This window comes from Oncorhynchus nerka, linkage group LG15 (genome assembly GCF_034236695.1).
Source record: "Oncorhynchus nerka isolate Pitt River linkage group LG15, Oner_Uvic_2.0, whole genome shotgun sequence".
Lineage (NCBI taxonomy): Eukaryota > Metazoa > Chordata > Actinopteri > Salmoniformes > Salmonidae > Oncorhynchus > Oncorhynchus nerka.
Window position 1 is genome coordinate 17269730 of NC_088410.1, and position 14703 is coordinate 17284432.

The window sequence follows — 14703 nt, forward strand, 5'->3', positions numbered from 1 at the left end:
TGATCCTGTATGTATAAACATGATCCTGTATGTATAAACATGATCCTGTGTATATAAACATGATCCTGTATGTATAAACATGATCCTGTATGTATAAACATGATCCTGTGTGTATAAACATGATCCTGTATGTATAAACATGATCCTGTATGTATAAACATGATCCTGTATGTATAAACATGATCCTGTATGTATAAACATGATCCTGTATGTATAAACATGATCCTGTATGTATAAACATGATCCTGTATTTATAAACATGATCCTGTGTGTATAAACATGATCCTGTATGTATAAACATGATCCAGTGTTACCTGTGACAGTCAGAGTTGTTCCAGGGAAGCTGTACCCCCATCCTGAGGTTTGTGTGTTGAATATGAACTTGTACTCAGCAGAGTCCTCCTCTCTCAGATCTGTGATTCTCAGGGTGGAGTGACCTCTCTCCTTCTCTCCAACATACTCCACACGACCTGCATACCCTGGGTCTGTGGTTAGGTCCTCAGGGATCAACTCATCCCTCCAGCTGTCACTCTGTTTTGGACTAAACCAGAGTGATGATGTGATGTTATAAAGACTGAAATAAGTACATGATATGTCCACTGTTGACCCCTTCAAGACACAGATTCTCCTCTTGGTGTAAGTCACTCTGTTGCAGCTCTGACCCTGGACAACTGAAATATAATGATAAGAAAGCATGATTTACACAGTGGGATCGTGAGCATCAGTAATCCAAAATAGTTCTGCCATCCTGTGTTACTGTTATGCTAAGTGTTATATATGAGGACTGTTTATTAGACAGAATAATTACACTTGAAAAGTTATACTAGAATACTGAGTTGAATCCACACTCACACACTGCAGGAGAGAGGAGATCCTCATGGCCTTTTACAGCACAGGAGTAACTGTCTGCATCACTAAAGGAGTCTGAGTCCAGGCTGGAAGTGTCCTCCTTTACTTTGTGTCCGTTCTTGTACCAGATGTAGGTGGGGTTGTCAGTCAGAGTACAGGTGGTGCTACAGGTCAGTGTCGTCCAATACTCCCCTCTTGTCCACATTCCCCCAGTCACCTTTAGATCTGTAGTCATGAAACAACAATGGAGAACATCTGTCAGTCGGCACCCTTCCAAGTTCTCATTGAAAATGTAATAAATCATTAGAAGTGGTAACTGTTCTCTTTATGTCAGATTACAGAACCTGTGACAGAGAGAGTGACATCTGAGCCAGATGTCCTTGAGCCTGTTGTAAATGCGAAGTAATATGATGCTGAATCCTCCTCTCTCAGGTCTGTGATTCTCAGGGTGCAGTCATTCTCCTTATTCCCCCGGTACTCTATACGATCCTCATATTTATCTTGGATTTGAGTCCAGGTCAAACTATTCCATTTATACCATGTGGTTGTTGTGACTGTTTGACCTCTGGGATATGTGTAAGAGCAGGACACATCCACTGTTGACCCCTTCAAGGTACAGATACTATTCTTGGTGTAGGTCACAATGCTGCTATTCTGACCCAGAATCCCTGAAACACAGTCACACAACAAAAGGGAATCAGAATGAAGTCAAGGTCTTTTGGCTCACACTGACAGTAAGGTTTGTCCACACTTTGTTGCCATAGTTGCTGAGTTGACTGTGAATGGAAACCACAGATAAGCATCACTCAGTGAGGTGTGAAAGATAACTATTTAAAGTGAAGTGGAGACTCCTAACAGAACACACCAGAATAACATTATGATTCTTATCCTTTTAGAAATGTCTGTAGACTGATAAACAGAGCAACTAAAAGATAAGAATGAGACCATACCTGCTACAGACCAGAGAAAGACCACCAACACACTTCCTGCTGTTCTCAAGGCCATTGTTGCATCTCCCACCCTGCAGTCTTAGAAACATAAACAACAACTCACTCTATAGCTGGTGAATAACTCCACCTGATACATTGAAGTAGAAACTGTAAATGGGGTCCAGGGCCTCATTACTGAAAATGAACCAGGCTCATATTGTGTTGTGTTGTATTGTGCTATATGGTTGTCTATGTGAATACTGTATGTAAGTCCATTCCACTTTTTTGTAATGTGTGTGATGTGTTGCATGTCTGTCTACGTCTGTCTATTAAAGATGATATGCTGTATGATGCAAACATCAAAACTTCATAATGGATACAATAAATGCATCATCAACAACAACAACTTATTGAACAGATCTGTAGAACTGTAAACACATATTTCTACATTGATTGTTCTGAAGCTGTTTTATTCTCAGAACCCCAAATATAGGAGGATAAATGTTCAATCCTCTACGGTCCATCAAGTTGTACAGCAGCCTAAAGACTGACCACCAGGTTCAATGACAGCACCTATCCTCAAGCTGTGAGGCTAAACAGCCAGTGACTAAAGACTGACCACCAGGTTCAATGACAGCACCTATCCTCAAGCTGTGAGGCTAAACAGCCAGTGACTAAAGACTGACCACCAGGTTCAATGACAGAACCTATCCCCAAGCTGTGAGGTTAAACAGCCAGTGACTAAAGTATGACCACCAGGTTCAATGACAGCACCTATCCTCAAGCTGTGAGGCTAAACAGACTTATGACTAAAAACAAATAACCAAAGACTATATTTCAAGATATTGTCAAGAGTAGTTCCAGAGTGAAGTGAAGAGGAGAGGTCTTGTACAGTGAGTCAACTGTCTGTTAGTGAGTGAAAACAAGAAGTAAGTGTTGAAACCTTATAAAAGCAGTCAGAACACAAGTAGTGGATGCAGAACTGTCCTTCCTGTTTATTAAAGACATTAACATGGCATCCAGACCAACACACCAGAAAAGGGCTGTTACTGTATTTGAACAGAAATGGTGTAAAAGACAAGTCTGGGCATATATTAATTATATTTTAAAAATGTGTCAATTTTCACTGTGGTCTTTTAAACAATGTGTTGACTATTCTATTTATAACAGAGTTCTGTATATACAGGTCAAAGTTCCATGATGTTATTCAATTAGAACCCATTCCATTTACACACCCATGACCATCACTCCTCATCAGCTGCATCAAAGTGGTACTGAAGGTTCAGTGTTCTAGACTAGAGCTCCCCCTACTGGCATCTCAACAATACTGCAGCCTCCAGTCCTCATGATGCCCTCATTCATTTGGAAAGTAGAACAGGGAAGTCACACTGAGTGTGTGCATCTAAACCAACAAAACCACAACCCACCATCACTGTGTCTCATGTTAATACTACTCCTAAGCACAACCCACCATCACTGTGTCTCATGTTAATACTACTCCTAAACACAACCCACCATCACTGTGTCTCATGTTAATACTACTCCTAAACACAACCCACCATCACTGTGTCTCATGTTAATACTACTCCTAAACACAACCCACCATCACTGTGTCTCATGTGAATACTACTCCTAAACACATCCCACCATCACTGTGTCTCATGTTAATACTACTCCTAAACACAACCCACCACCACTGTGTCTCATGTTAATACTACTCCTAAACACAACCCACCATCACTGTGTCTCATGTTAATACTACTCCTAAACACAACCCACCATCACTGTGTCTCATGTTAATACTACTCCTAAACACAACCCACCATCACTGTGTCTCATGTTAATACTACTCCTAAACACAACCCACCATCCCTGTCTCATGTTAATACTACTCCTAAAGCTCTTATGAAGTATCCACTCAATCAATCTTACTCCTACTTTCACTCTTACAAAAAAGTCTCCCCAAGAATATATTGCTCTCAGAGGCCTCAAAATAGCATCCACAAGTCTTATACTTGAAACCACGTTATTAATCTCACCGAAGACGAAGAAGAGTAAATGAACTACTTTAAAATGGAGACAGCCCTCAATGGCACTGCCCATGCTGTTTTTCCGCACTTAAAAATGCATGTAAAATATTAACCCTAAATACATGAAACACCATCCAAATATCTTAGACGTAGATTCACATGCAAAACTCACACTCACTGTATGTAGGTCTACATTATGTATGTCTAGGTTAACAGAGAAACAAACTGTATGTAGGTCTACATTATGTATGTCTAGGCTAACAGACAAACAAACTGTATGTAGGTCTACATTATGTATGTCTAGGTTAACAGACAAACAAACTGTATGTTGGTCTACATTATGTATGTCTAGGCTAACAGACAAACAAACTGTATGTAGGTCTACATTATGTATATCTAGGTTAACAGACAAACTGTATGTTGGTCTACATTATGTGCGTCTAGGCTAAAAGACAAACAAACTGTATGTAGGTCTACATTATGTATGTCTAGGCTAACAGACAAACAAACTGTATGTTGGTCTACATTATGTATGTCTAGGCTAACAGACAAACAAACTTTATGTCGGTCTACATTATGTATGTCTAGGCTAACATACATTTACATTTACATTTAAGTAATTTAGCAGACGCTCTTATCCAGAGCGACTTACAAACAAACTGTATGTAGGTCTACATTATGTATGTCTAGGTTAACAGACAAACAAACTGTATGTAGGTCTACATTATGTATATCTAGGTTAACAGACAAACTGTATGTTGGTTTACATTATGTATGTCTAGGCTAACAGACAAACAAACTGTATGTTGGTCTACATTATGTATGTCTAGGCTAACAGACAAACAAACTGTATGTAGGTCTACATTATGTATGTCTAGGTTAACAGACAAACAAACTGTATGTAGGTCTACATTATGTATATCTAGGTTAACAGACAAACTGTATGTTGGTCTACATTATGTGCGTCTAGGCTAACAGACAAACAAACTGTATGTAGGTCTACATTATGTATGTCTAGGCTAAAAGACAAACAAACTGTATGTAGGTCTACATTATGTTTGTTTAGGCTAACAGACACACAAACTGTATGTTGGTCTACATTGTGTATGTCTAGGCTAACAGACAAACAAACTGTATGTTGGTCTACATTATGTATGTCTAGGTTAACAGAGAAACAAACTGTATGTAGGTCTACATTATGTATGTCTAGGCTAACAGACAAACAAACTGTATGTAGGTCTACATTATGTATGTCTAGGCTAACAGACAAACAAACTGTATGTAGGTCTACATTATGTATGTCTAGGTTAACAGACAAACAAACTGTATGTTGGTCTACATTATGTATGTCTAGGCTAACAGACAAACAAACTGTATGTAGGTCTACATTATGTATATCTAGGTTAACAGACAAACTGTATGTTGGTCTACATTATGTGCGTCTAGGCTAAAAGACAAACAAACTGTATGTAGGTCTACATTATGTATGTCTAGGTTAACAGACAAACAAACTGTATGTTGGTCTACATTATGTATGTCTAGGCTAACATACAAACAAACTGTATGTAGGTCTACATTATGTATATCTAGGTTAACAGACAAACTGTATGTTGGTCTACATTATGTGCGTCTAGGCTAAAAGACAAACAAACTGTATGTAGGTCTACATTATGTATGTCTAGGTTAACAGACAAACAAACTGTATGTAGGTCTACATTATGTATGTCTAGGTTAACAGACAAACAAACTGTATGTTGGTTTACATGATGTATGTCTAGGCTAACAGACAAACAAACTGTATGTTGGTCTACATTATGTATGTCTAGGCTAACAGACAAACAAACTTTATGTCGGTCTACATTATGTATGTCTAGGCTAACATACATTTACATTTACATTTAAGTCATTTAGCAGACGCTCTTATCCAGAGCGACTTACAAACAAACTGTATGTAGGTCTACATTATGTATGTCTAGGTTAACAGACAAACAAACTGTATGTAGGTCTACATTATGTATATCTAGGTTAACAGACAAACTGTATGTTGGTTTACATTATGTATGTCTAGGCTAACAGACAAACAAACTGTATGTTGGTCTACATTATGTATGTCTAGGCTAACAGACAAACAAACTGTATGTAGGTCTACATTATGTATGTCTAGGTTAACAGACAAACAAACTGTATGTAGGTCTACATTATGTATATATAGGTTAACAGACAAACTGTATGTTGGTCTACATTATGTGCGTCTAGGCTAACAGACAAACAAACCGTATGTATGTCTACATGATGTATGTCTATGTTAACAGGCAAACAAACTGTATGTAGGTCTACATTATCTATGTATAGGCTAACAGACAAACAAACTGTATGTAGGTCTACATTATGTATGTCTAGGTTAACAAACATTTTTAACAAACTGTATGTAGGTCTACATTATGTATGTCTAGGTTAACAGAGAAACAAACTGTATGTAGGTCTACATTATGTATGTCTAGGCTAACAGACAAACAAACTGTATGTAGGTCTACATGATGTATGTCTAGGTTAACAGACAAACTGTATGTAGGTCTACATTATCTATGTCTAGGCTAACAGACAAACAAACTGTATGTAGGTCTACATGATGTATGTCTTGGTTAACAGACAAACTGTATGTTGGTCTCATTATGTATTTCTATGTTAACAGAGAAACATACTGTATGTTGATCTACCTTATCTATGTCTAGGTTAACAGACAAACACACTGTGTGTAGGTCTACATTATGTATGTCTAGGTTAACAGACAAACACACTGTATGTAGGTCTACATTATGTATATATAGGTTAACAGACAAACTGTATGTTGGTCTACATTATGTGCGTCTAGGCTAACAGACAAACAAACCGTATGTATGTCTACATGATGTATGTCTATGTTAACAGGCAAACAAACTGTATGTAGGTCTACATTATCTATGTATAGGCTAACAGACAAACAAACTGTATGTAGGTCTACATTATGTATGTCTAGGTTAACAAACATTTTTAACAAACTGTATGTAGGTCTACATTATGTATGTCTAGGTTAACAGAGAAACAAACTGTATGTAGGTCTACATTATGTATGTCTAGGCTAACAGACAAACAAACTGTATGTAGGTCTACATGATGTATGTCTAGGTTAACAGACAAACTGTATGTAGGTCTACATTATCTATGTCTAGGCTAACAGACAAACAAACTGTATGTAGGTCTACATGATGTATGTCTTGGTTAACAGACAAACTGTATGTTGGTCTCATTATGTATTTCTATGTTAACAGAGAAACATACTGTATGTTGATCTACCTTATCTATGTCTAGGTTAACAGACAAACACACTGTGTGTAGGTCTACATTATGTATGTCTAGGTTAACAGACAAACACACTGTGTGTAGGTCTACATTATGTATATCTAGGTTAACAGACAAACACACTGTGTGTAGGTCTACATTATGTATGTCTAGGTTAACAGACAAACACACTGTGTGTAGGTCTACATTATGTATGTCTAGGCTAACAGACAAACACACTGTGTGTAGGTCTACATTATGTATGTCTAGGTTAACAGACAAACACACTGTGTGTAGGTCTACATTATGTATGTGTAGGTTAACAGACAAACACACTGTGTGTAGGTCTACATTATGTATATCTAGGTTAACAGACAAACACACTGTGTGTAGGTCTACATTATGTATGTGTAGGTTAACAGACAAACACACTGTGTGTAGGTCTACATTATGTATGTGTAGGTTAACAGACAAACACACTGTGTGTAGGTCTACATTATGTATGTCTAGGTTAACAGACAAACAAAACAGCAGTATAAAACATTGTCATGCCTGGTAGAAGTTTGATGACTAGAAACCAATAATAATGAGAATATAGACATCATCAAGCGTACTTACAGCGTGAGGAGAGAGAGGGGAGGTGAGCTCACTGTCCAAGCAGAGAATGAAACAGAATGATGTGAGTTCTGTGGTTGACAGCAACTAGATGTACTGAGGGGCTGAAAGGTGCTGCAGAGCTGGCTTCCTGTCTTCATGATGCCTCTTCCTGGCAACCAACACGCCAGTGAAGGGCTTTAAGAACGGTGTGAACATCTTCATGAGGAGAGAGAGGGACTTTACAAGAAATGTCTGTCTGATATGTCATAGGCTACTTGTATTTCTTCATTGGTGGCTACAATATGGAGAGTGGATAGATGGGTCCCTCCTGAGAGGTTTGAGAAACACTAGTTCTGGTGGGGATGCTGTTCATTCCCCAAACATGTTGGTAAAACGGTTTTTGGTTTTTATAACATCAGTATCCATAGCCTTTCTGAATAATGACATTACATTAATAATGACACTACATCTGATTTGATTATTTTTTATTATGAATGAATACAACTGATTGACATAATAAAACACTAAGTCATTTGTACACTCAGCTCCCCCACATGCTGAGAGGATACAGACAGATTGTCTTTTTACATTGATGCTCTCAATCAATCATTCTGTGCTCCTCATATTGTCACTTTAGTCAACTTGAATTGAATTAGTCCACTGAACATCATGTACATTATAAAATCACTGAACTGAAGATGCGGGCCTTGATCCAATATCCACAGCAGTACACTACTTGTTTCAGTTAAGGTGGTCTGATGTGGATGTTAGAACACCGCATGGACACTGAGGGCGTTCCAGGCTGACTATATTGCAGTCAAGCTGTGCGCAGCAACCAATGGTTGTGTGCCACATCATCGATTGCGCAGTCAGGAAACGCAGGTTAACTGATATCTTAAACACAAACACCTATCCAGGCATTGTGAGATCTGGCAGGCGACTGTAATATAGTCTGCCTGGAACAGGCCCTATATTCATTTGCAATTCAATTCAAAATCAGCTCAGGCTGAGGGAGCGGGGAAAGGAAATCAGAGCACTCCTCTTCACTTTGATTGACACTTCACACACTCATACTGTATGTGCTGTGTGTCAGAGGACTACAAAAGTGGTGGCCCCCCCAACACCCCCATTCTGTCCAAGCTTTCTGTTCCCTTTTAAGGTAGGTACACGGTCCCTATTCCTCTACCTCAATCTTCACATTCATTATTCTGTTCTTCCTCTTCCTCCTCTTCTTCTTCCCTCTGTTATATCCGGACGGTGCGTGGTGTTCAGGGTGGTCAGTGGGTCAGGGTGGTCAGGGTAGTCTGGGTGGTCTGGGTGGTCAGGGTAGTCTGGGTGGTCTGGGTAGTCAGGGTAGTCTGGGTGTTCAGGGTGGTCAGGGTGGTCTGGGTAGTCTGGGTGGTCTGGGTGGTCAGGGTGGTCAGGGTAGTCTGGGTGGTCAGGGTAGTCTGGGTAGTCTGGGTGGTCAGGGTGTTCAGGGTTGCCATGGTTTCCTGTCTCTTCCTCTATGGTCAGGCTTGTGTTTGATGCGACATTTGTCACCATTCAGGCAGCCAGTGGTCCTCCAGAAGAAACACTCATCACCATTAATGGGAGCCATCCTCCTGGGCCTGGGAGAGAGACACACAAACAGTATGAAAACACAAGCACCTCCACACAAGTGCTTCCATCCCCACCTTCTGTCAGTTATCTGTCATTTTGTACAATTCATGGCCCATAGATTAGTAACAATTTAGAATACAACATTATAAATGCTTATATACGTTTATAATATATAGTTGATGTTTTGACAGATAGTCGGATGTCCTTACCCTGTGGCGGCGTACTGGGAGGCTGAGGAGGTGTTGAGGTCTAGGTTGGAGGTTGGTCCTATGAGGAGAGGACCTACCGGTCTGGGTACCAAATCACCAGTCTGGTGCTCTCCAGCTCCACCACCTGGACAGTAGGACAAACCGCAGTCACAGTCAAAATCCAAACAACAGCATCCACTGTCAAAATACATCAAATGTAACCAATAGCCAAGTCCCAATAGTACAATGGAACCAATACCATTGTCCCAATAGTACAAAGGAACCAATAGAATATTCCCAAAAGTACAATCTCCTGTAGTTTAATTAAGCTAAATTGAATTGAAAGCATATCTCACATAGTAAAATGCATTTGACAGCATTATGTTTCATCCCACCAGATGAGGGGAGATAAAATTAGAATGTAGAACTATGATACGATCTTCCAACACATACAGTACCGAACATATAATTAGAATGTAGAACTGTGATGCTCTCTATGTTCTGTGCTGTAGGTGAGGGGAGATATAATTAGAATGTAGAACTGTGATGCTCTCTATGTTCTGTACTGTAGGTGAGGAGAGATAGAATTAGAATGTAGAACTGTGATACTCTCTATGTTCTCTACTGTAGGTGAGGGGAGATAGAATTAGAATGTAGAACTGTGATACTCTCTATGTTCTATACTGTAGGTGAGGGGAGATAGAATTAGAATGTAGAACTGTGATACTCTCTATGTTCTGTACTGTAGGTGAGGGGAGATAGAATTAGAATGTAGAACTGTGATACTCTCTATGTTCTGTACTGTAGGTGAGGGGAGATATAATTAGAATGTAGAACTGTGATACTCTCTATGTTCTATACTGTAGGTGAGGGGAGATAGAATTAGAATGTAGAACTGTGATACGCTCTATGTTCTGTACTGTAGGTGAGGGGAGATATAATTAGAATGTAGAACTGTGATACTCTCTATGTTCTGTACTGTAGGTGAGGGGAGATAGAATTAGAATGTGGAACTCTGAAAGTCCTGTAAGTCGCTCTGGATAAGAGCGTCTGTTAACTAACATGTAGTTAGAGATGCAGATACAGAATTAAAACAGATAGAAATGGGGCATGATGGTCATACGTTTTGAAAAGGTCCAACATGTGTTTCTCAGTGAGGTCCATGGTGACGTTCCTCACCCAGAGACAGGGACAGGGGGACCAGTGGAGGAGAGGAAGGGAGGGGACCATGGTCAGAATAAATCCATTACAGCAGGGGTGTCAAAGTCAAATGGACGGAGGGCCAAATAAAAAAATCAGCTACAAGACGAGGGCCGGACTGTTCGAATGTTCATTGAAAATTTTTTAAATGACGCATATAGTCTAGTGAACCTAATTGAACCTACTGAAAACCTAACAAATATATTACAATATGATCAGATAAATAAAGCAATATTTTCTTATGGCTCTGTCAGTAATCTTTAATTTTCAACAGACACAAAAGACAAATTTCCTTTATATAAATATCCCCATAACATGAACATTAAATGAAAGAAACCGGTATTCAAGGCACCATCAGTAGACTATATTTTCTATTTTAGCAAAAGTGGGCTAAATTTACTTCAAAGAAAAAACAATAATAGCAATTTTCTATCATCCACTCAACTGAAATATTTTTAAAATATAATTGGATTGAAATACAAAAAAATAAAGTGCAAAATCTATTAATCAAAAACAACACTTTGTTTAAGGAGAAGTAACATGCAGTGAAAACAAATATTAAATTTTAACTTTTAAACTTGAACTGAGTAAAAACTCTAAATATGTGATTGCACAGTAATGTTCACTTGTTTGAGGTTGAGGGTGATACTTGGTGGTGTCCCATCTTTTCCACAAGTTCATCAATGTTCGGGGTAAGGCTCTGAGCTGAAGAAATCCTCAGAATTGAGTGGAGGTGTTCAGCAGTAAGTCGACTTCTGTGTGATGTTTTGTTCAGGTTCATCAAAGAAAACAGTTGTTCACACAGGTATGTGCTGCCAAACATAGACAACGTTTGAGCAGCCTGGATGCGCAGCTGGGGCATTGTGCCGGGAGGAAACGGGCGAACTCCGCAGCACCCACTGCCGCATATTTTGCCCTCAGTGCATCATTGCATTGGAGGTCAATCAACTCCATTTGAGGTTTGGTGGTGAGCTTTCCACGTCAACAGCAAATGGGTTACCGAGCAGTTCCAACCTGCTTTTTTGTGCTTCAAAGTCAGCAAATCGGCGTCGAAAGTCAGCGGCAAGCATACCTATTTTATCAGCCAACTGTGTGCTCGGGAACGCACTGGTAGAGAGCTTCTTCATGGTCTGGCAGCTGGGAAAGTGGCTCAAATTTTCTTTCCGCATCTGCGTCTCCCACAGAGTCAGTTTGGTTTTAAATGCCTTCACTGTACTGTACATATCAGAGATGACACGATCCCGACCCTGCAGCTGCAAGTTTATTGCATTCAGATGACTCGTAATGTCACACAGAAAAGCCATTTCACACAGAAACATTTCGTCTCGGAGTTGTGTTGTGTCTTTCCCTTTGCTGTCCAAGAACAGACAAATCTCCTCACGAAGCTCGAAACATCTTTGAAGCACCTTTCCCTGGCTTAGCCATCGCACCTCTGTGTGATAAGGCAAATCACCATGCTCCGTTTCTAACTCCGTCAGAAATGCCTTGAACTGGCGGTGATTCAAACCTTTGGCTCTGATAAAGTTAACTGTGCGCGTGATGATGCTCATTACATGCTCCATTTTCAAGGCTTTACCGCACAACGCTTCCTGGTGTATGATACAATGATAAGCTGTCAGCTCACCTGTCGCGTTTCCTCTTGCATCTTTTCCCGTATCTTCGCCACCAGTCCGCTCCTGTGTCCACACATCGCAGGTGCTCCGTCGGTTGTCAAACCCACGAGTTTTTCCCAAGGCAGCTCCATCTCATTTACACATCTTGACACCTCTTCATACAAATCATGCCCCGTAGTTGTGCCATGCATAGGACGTAAAGCCAAAACTCCTCTGTCACGCTTAGGTTGGAGTCCACTCCGCGGATGAAAATTGACAACTGGGCAATGTCAGAAATGTCGGTGCTCTCATCCACAGCCAAGGAATATGCAATAAAATCTTTTCCCTTTTTCACAAGCTGCTCTTTTAGATTGATGGACAACTGGTCTACTCTCTCGGCAATGGTGTTTCTGCTCAGACTCACATTTAAAAAGAGTTGCCTTTTTTCTGGGCAAACTTCGTCACAAACTTTAATCATGCAGTTTTTGATGAAATCCCCTCCGTAAATGGCCGGGCTGATTTAGCGATCTCTTCTGCCAAAATAAAACTGGCCTTGACAGCAGCCTGGCCTTGTGATTTGGCTTTTTTGAACAGAGCCTGTCGAGATTTGAGGCCTCGTTTTAATTCCTCTGCCTTTTGTAGCCTTTGTTCCATGTCCATATTCTTGTTTTTGTCCGCGTGTTTCGTTTCATAATGTCGTCTCAGATTATACTCTTTCAGTACCGCCACACTTTCTCCACACAGAAGACACACAGGTTTTCCAGCTACCTTTGTGAACATATACTCCGACTCCCACCTTGTTTGAAACCCCCGGTTCTCAGTATCCACCTTCCGTTTTGCCATTTTTGATGGGTATCTGAAAGTTAATTTTACTGTGATGCTGACGACTGCTGTGCCAATAAATATTGAAATGAAGCAGCCTACTGCTCGGTGCGTCACCTTTGCATTGTGGGAAATGTAGTATTGGTGCGTGTAAAAGATCTGCGGGCTGCCGGCTTGCTGCGGGCCGGTTCTAATAATAAATCAAGATCATCCCAGGGGCCGTAAAACCTTCTTGCGGGCCGGATGTGGCCCGCGGGCCTTGACTCTGACATATGTGCATTACAGCAACCTTACAACAGCCCAACATTATGAATGTGACCTAAATGGCACCCTATCCCCTACACAGTGTTTGACTAAGACCATGAGGCTCTGGTTGACAGTAGTGCAGTATGTAGGAATAGGGTGCTATTTGGGACAGTCTATAGAACCTATAACTGTAGAGATGTATACTCACATTACATGATGTATTATTTAGATGTGGAACAACTAAACAACAGACTGGGTGTGATTTCAGTGAACTAACCTGGTTTGTAATGATGAGATGAACTGGAGATTAATGTTAGTTAACAGGAGCTAATGTCTACAGTATGCTCAGTGGGCTAGCATGGTCTAGAGTCACACTAACAACCCAGGTATGATATCCAGAGTTAAACATACTCACCCAGTAGAGTCCTGAGGGGAGGAGAGGTCCACCATTGGAGTTCTGAGAGGAGGAGAGGTCCACTACTGGAGTCCTGAGGGGAGGAGAGGTCCACCACTGGAGTTCTGAGAGGAGGAGAGGTCCACTACTGGAGTCCTGAGGGGTGGTGAGGTCCACCACTGGAGTCCTGAGGGGAGGAGAGTCCACCACTGGAGTCCTGAGGAGAGGAGAGGTCCACCACTGGAGTTCTGAGAGGAGGAGAGGTCCATCACTGGAGTCCTGAGGAGAGGAGAGGTCCACCACTAGAGTCATGAGGGGAGGAGAGGTCCACCACTGGAGTCATGAGGGGAGGTGAGGTCCACCACTGGAGTCCCGGGGAGAGGAGAGGTCCACCACTGGAGTCCTGAGAAGAGGAGAGGTCCACCACTAGAGTCCTGAGGAGAGGAGAGGTCCACCACTAGAGTCATGAGGGGAGGAGAGGTCCACCACTGGAGTCCTGAGGGGAGGAGAGTCCTCCACTGGAGTCATGAGGGGAGAAGAGTCCTCCACTGGAGTCATGATGGGAGGCGAGGTGAACAACTGGAGTCCTGAGGGGAGGAGAGATCCAACACTGGAATCCTGAGGGGAGGAGAGGTCCAACACTGGAGTCATGAGGGGAGGAGAGGTCCATCACTAGAATCCTGAGGGGAGGAGAGGGCTAACACTGGAGTCACGAGGGGAGGTCTTCCCTTCAGGAAACATTGTAGCTAAACCTCACAGTAAATCAATGTTTGATATATAGCATGTATTACTTTATTGTTGAAGTGTTTTGGTTAAATCAGAAATCAAACCACTGTAATAGTGGCTATGCTCCTTGTGGTGGGGTCTGGTAGTGCAGTCTGTGTATACTATGCCCCCTGTGGTGGGGTCTGGTAGTGCAGTCTGTATATACTATGC

The 14703-nt window shown here is 41.1% G+C and overlaps 1 protein-coding gene across 1 annotated transcript in view; it reads right to left on the bottom strand.

Annotated features, from left to right (window-relative positions):
• Positions 1–14703, bottom strand: part of LOC135559790 (uncharacterized) — a 60218-nt gene that overhangs the window by 44291 nt on the left and 1224 nt on the right. Inside the window, exons 2-9 of the mRNA XM_065000666.1 lie at positions 14223–14385; positions 13821–14069; positions 9535–9658; positions 9266–9333; positions 8980–9180; positions 1194–1517; positions 853–1074; positions 315–671 (exon numbers count right to left, since the gene is read on the bottom strand). Of these exons, the coding sequence (XP_064856738.1) occupies positions 315–671; positions 853–1074; positions 1194–1517; positions 8980–9180; positions 9266–9333; positions 9535–9658; positions 13821–14069; positions 14223–14385 (1708 nt within the window). The remainder of the gene's footprint in view (positions 1–314; positions 672–852; positions 1075–1193; positions 1518–8979; positions 9181–9265; positions 9334–9534; positions 9659–13820; positions 14070–14222; positions 14386–14703) is intronic.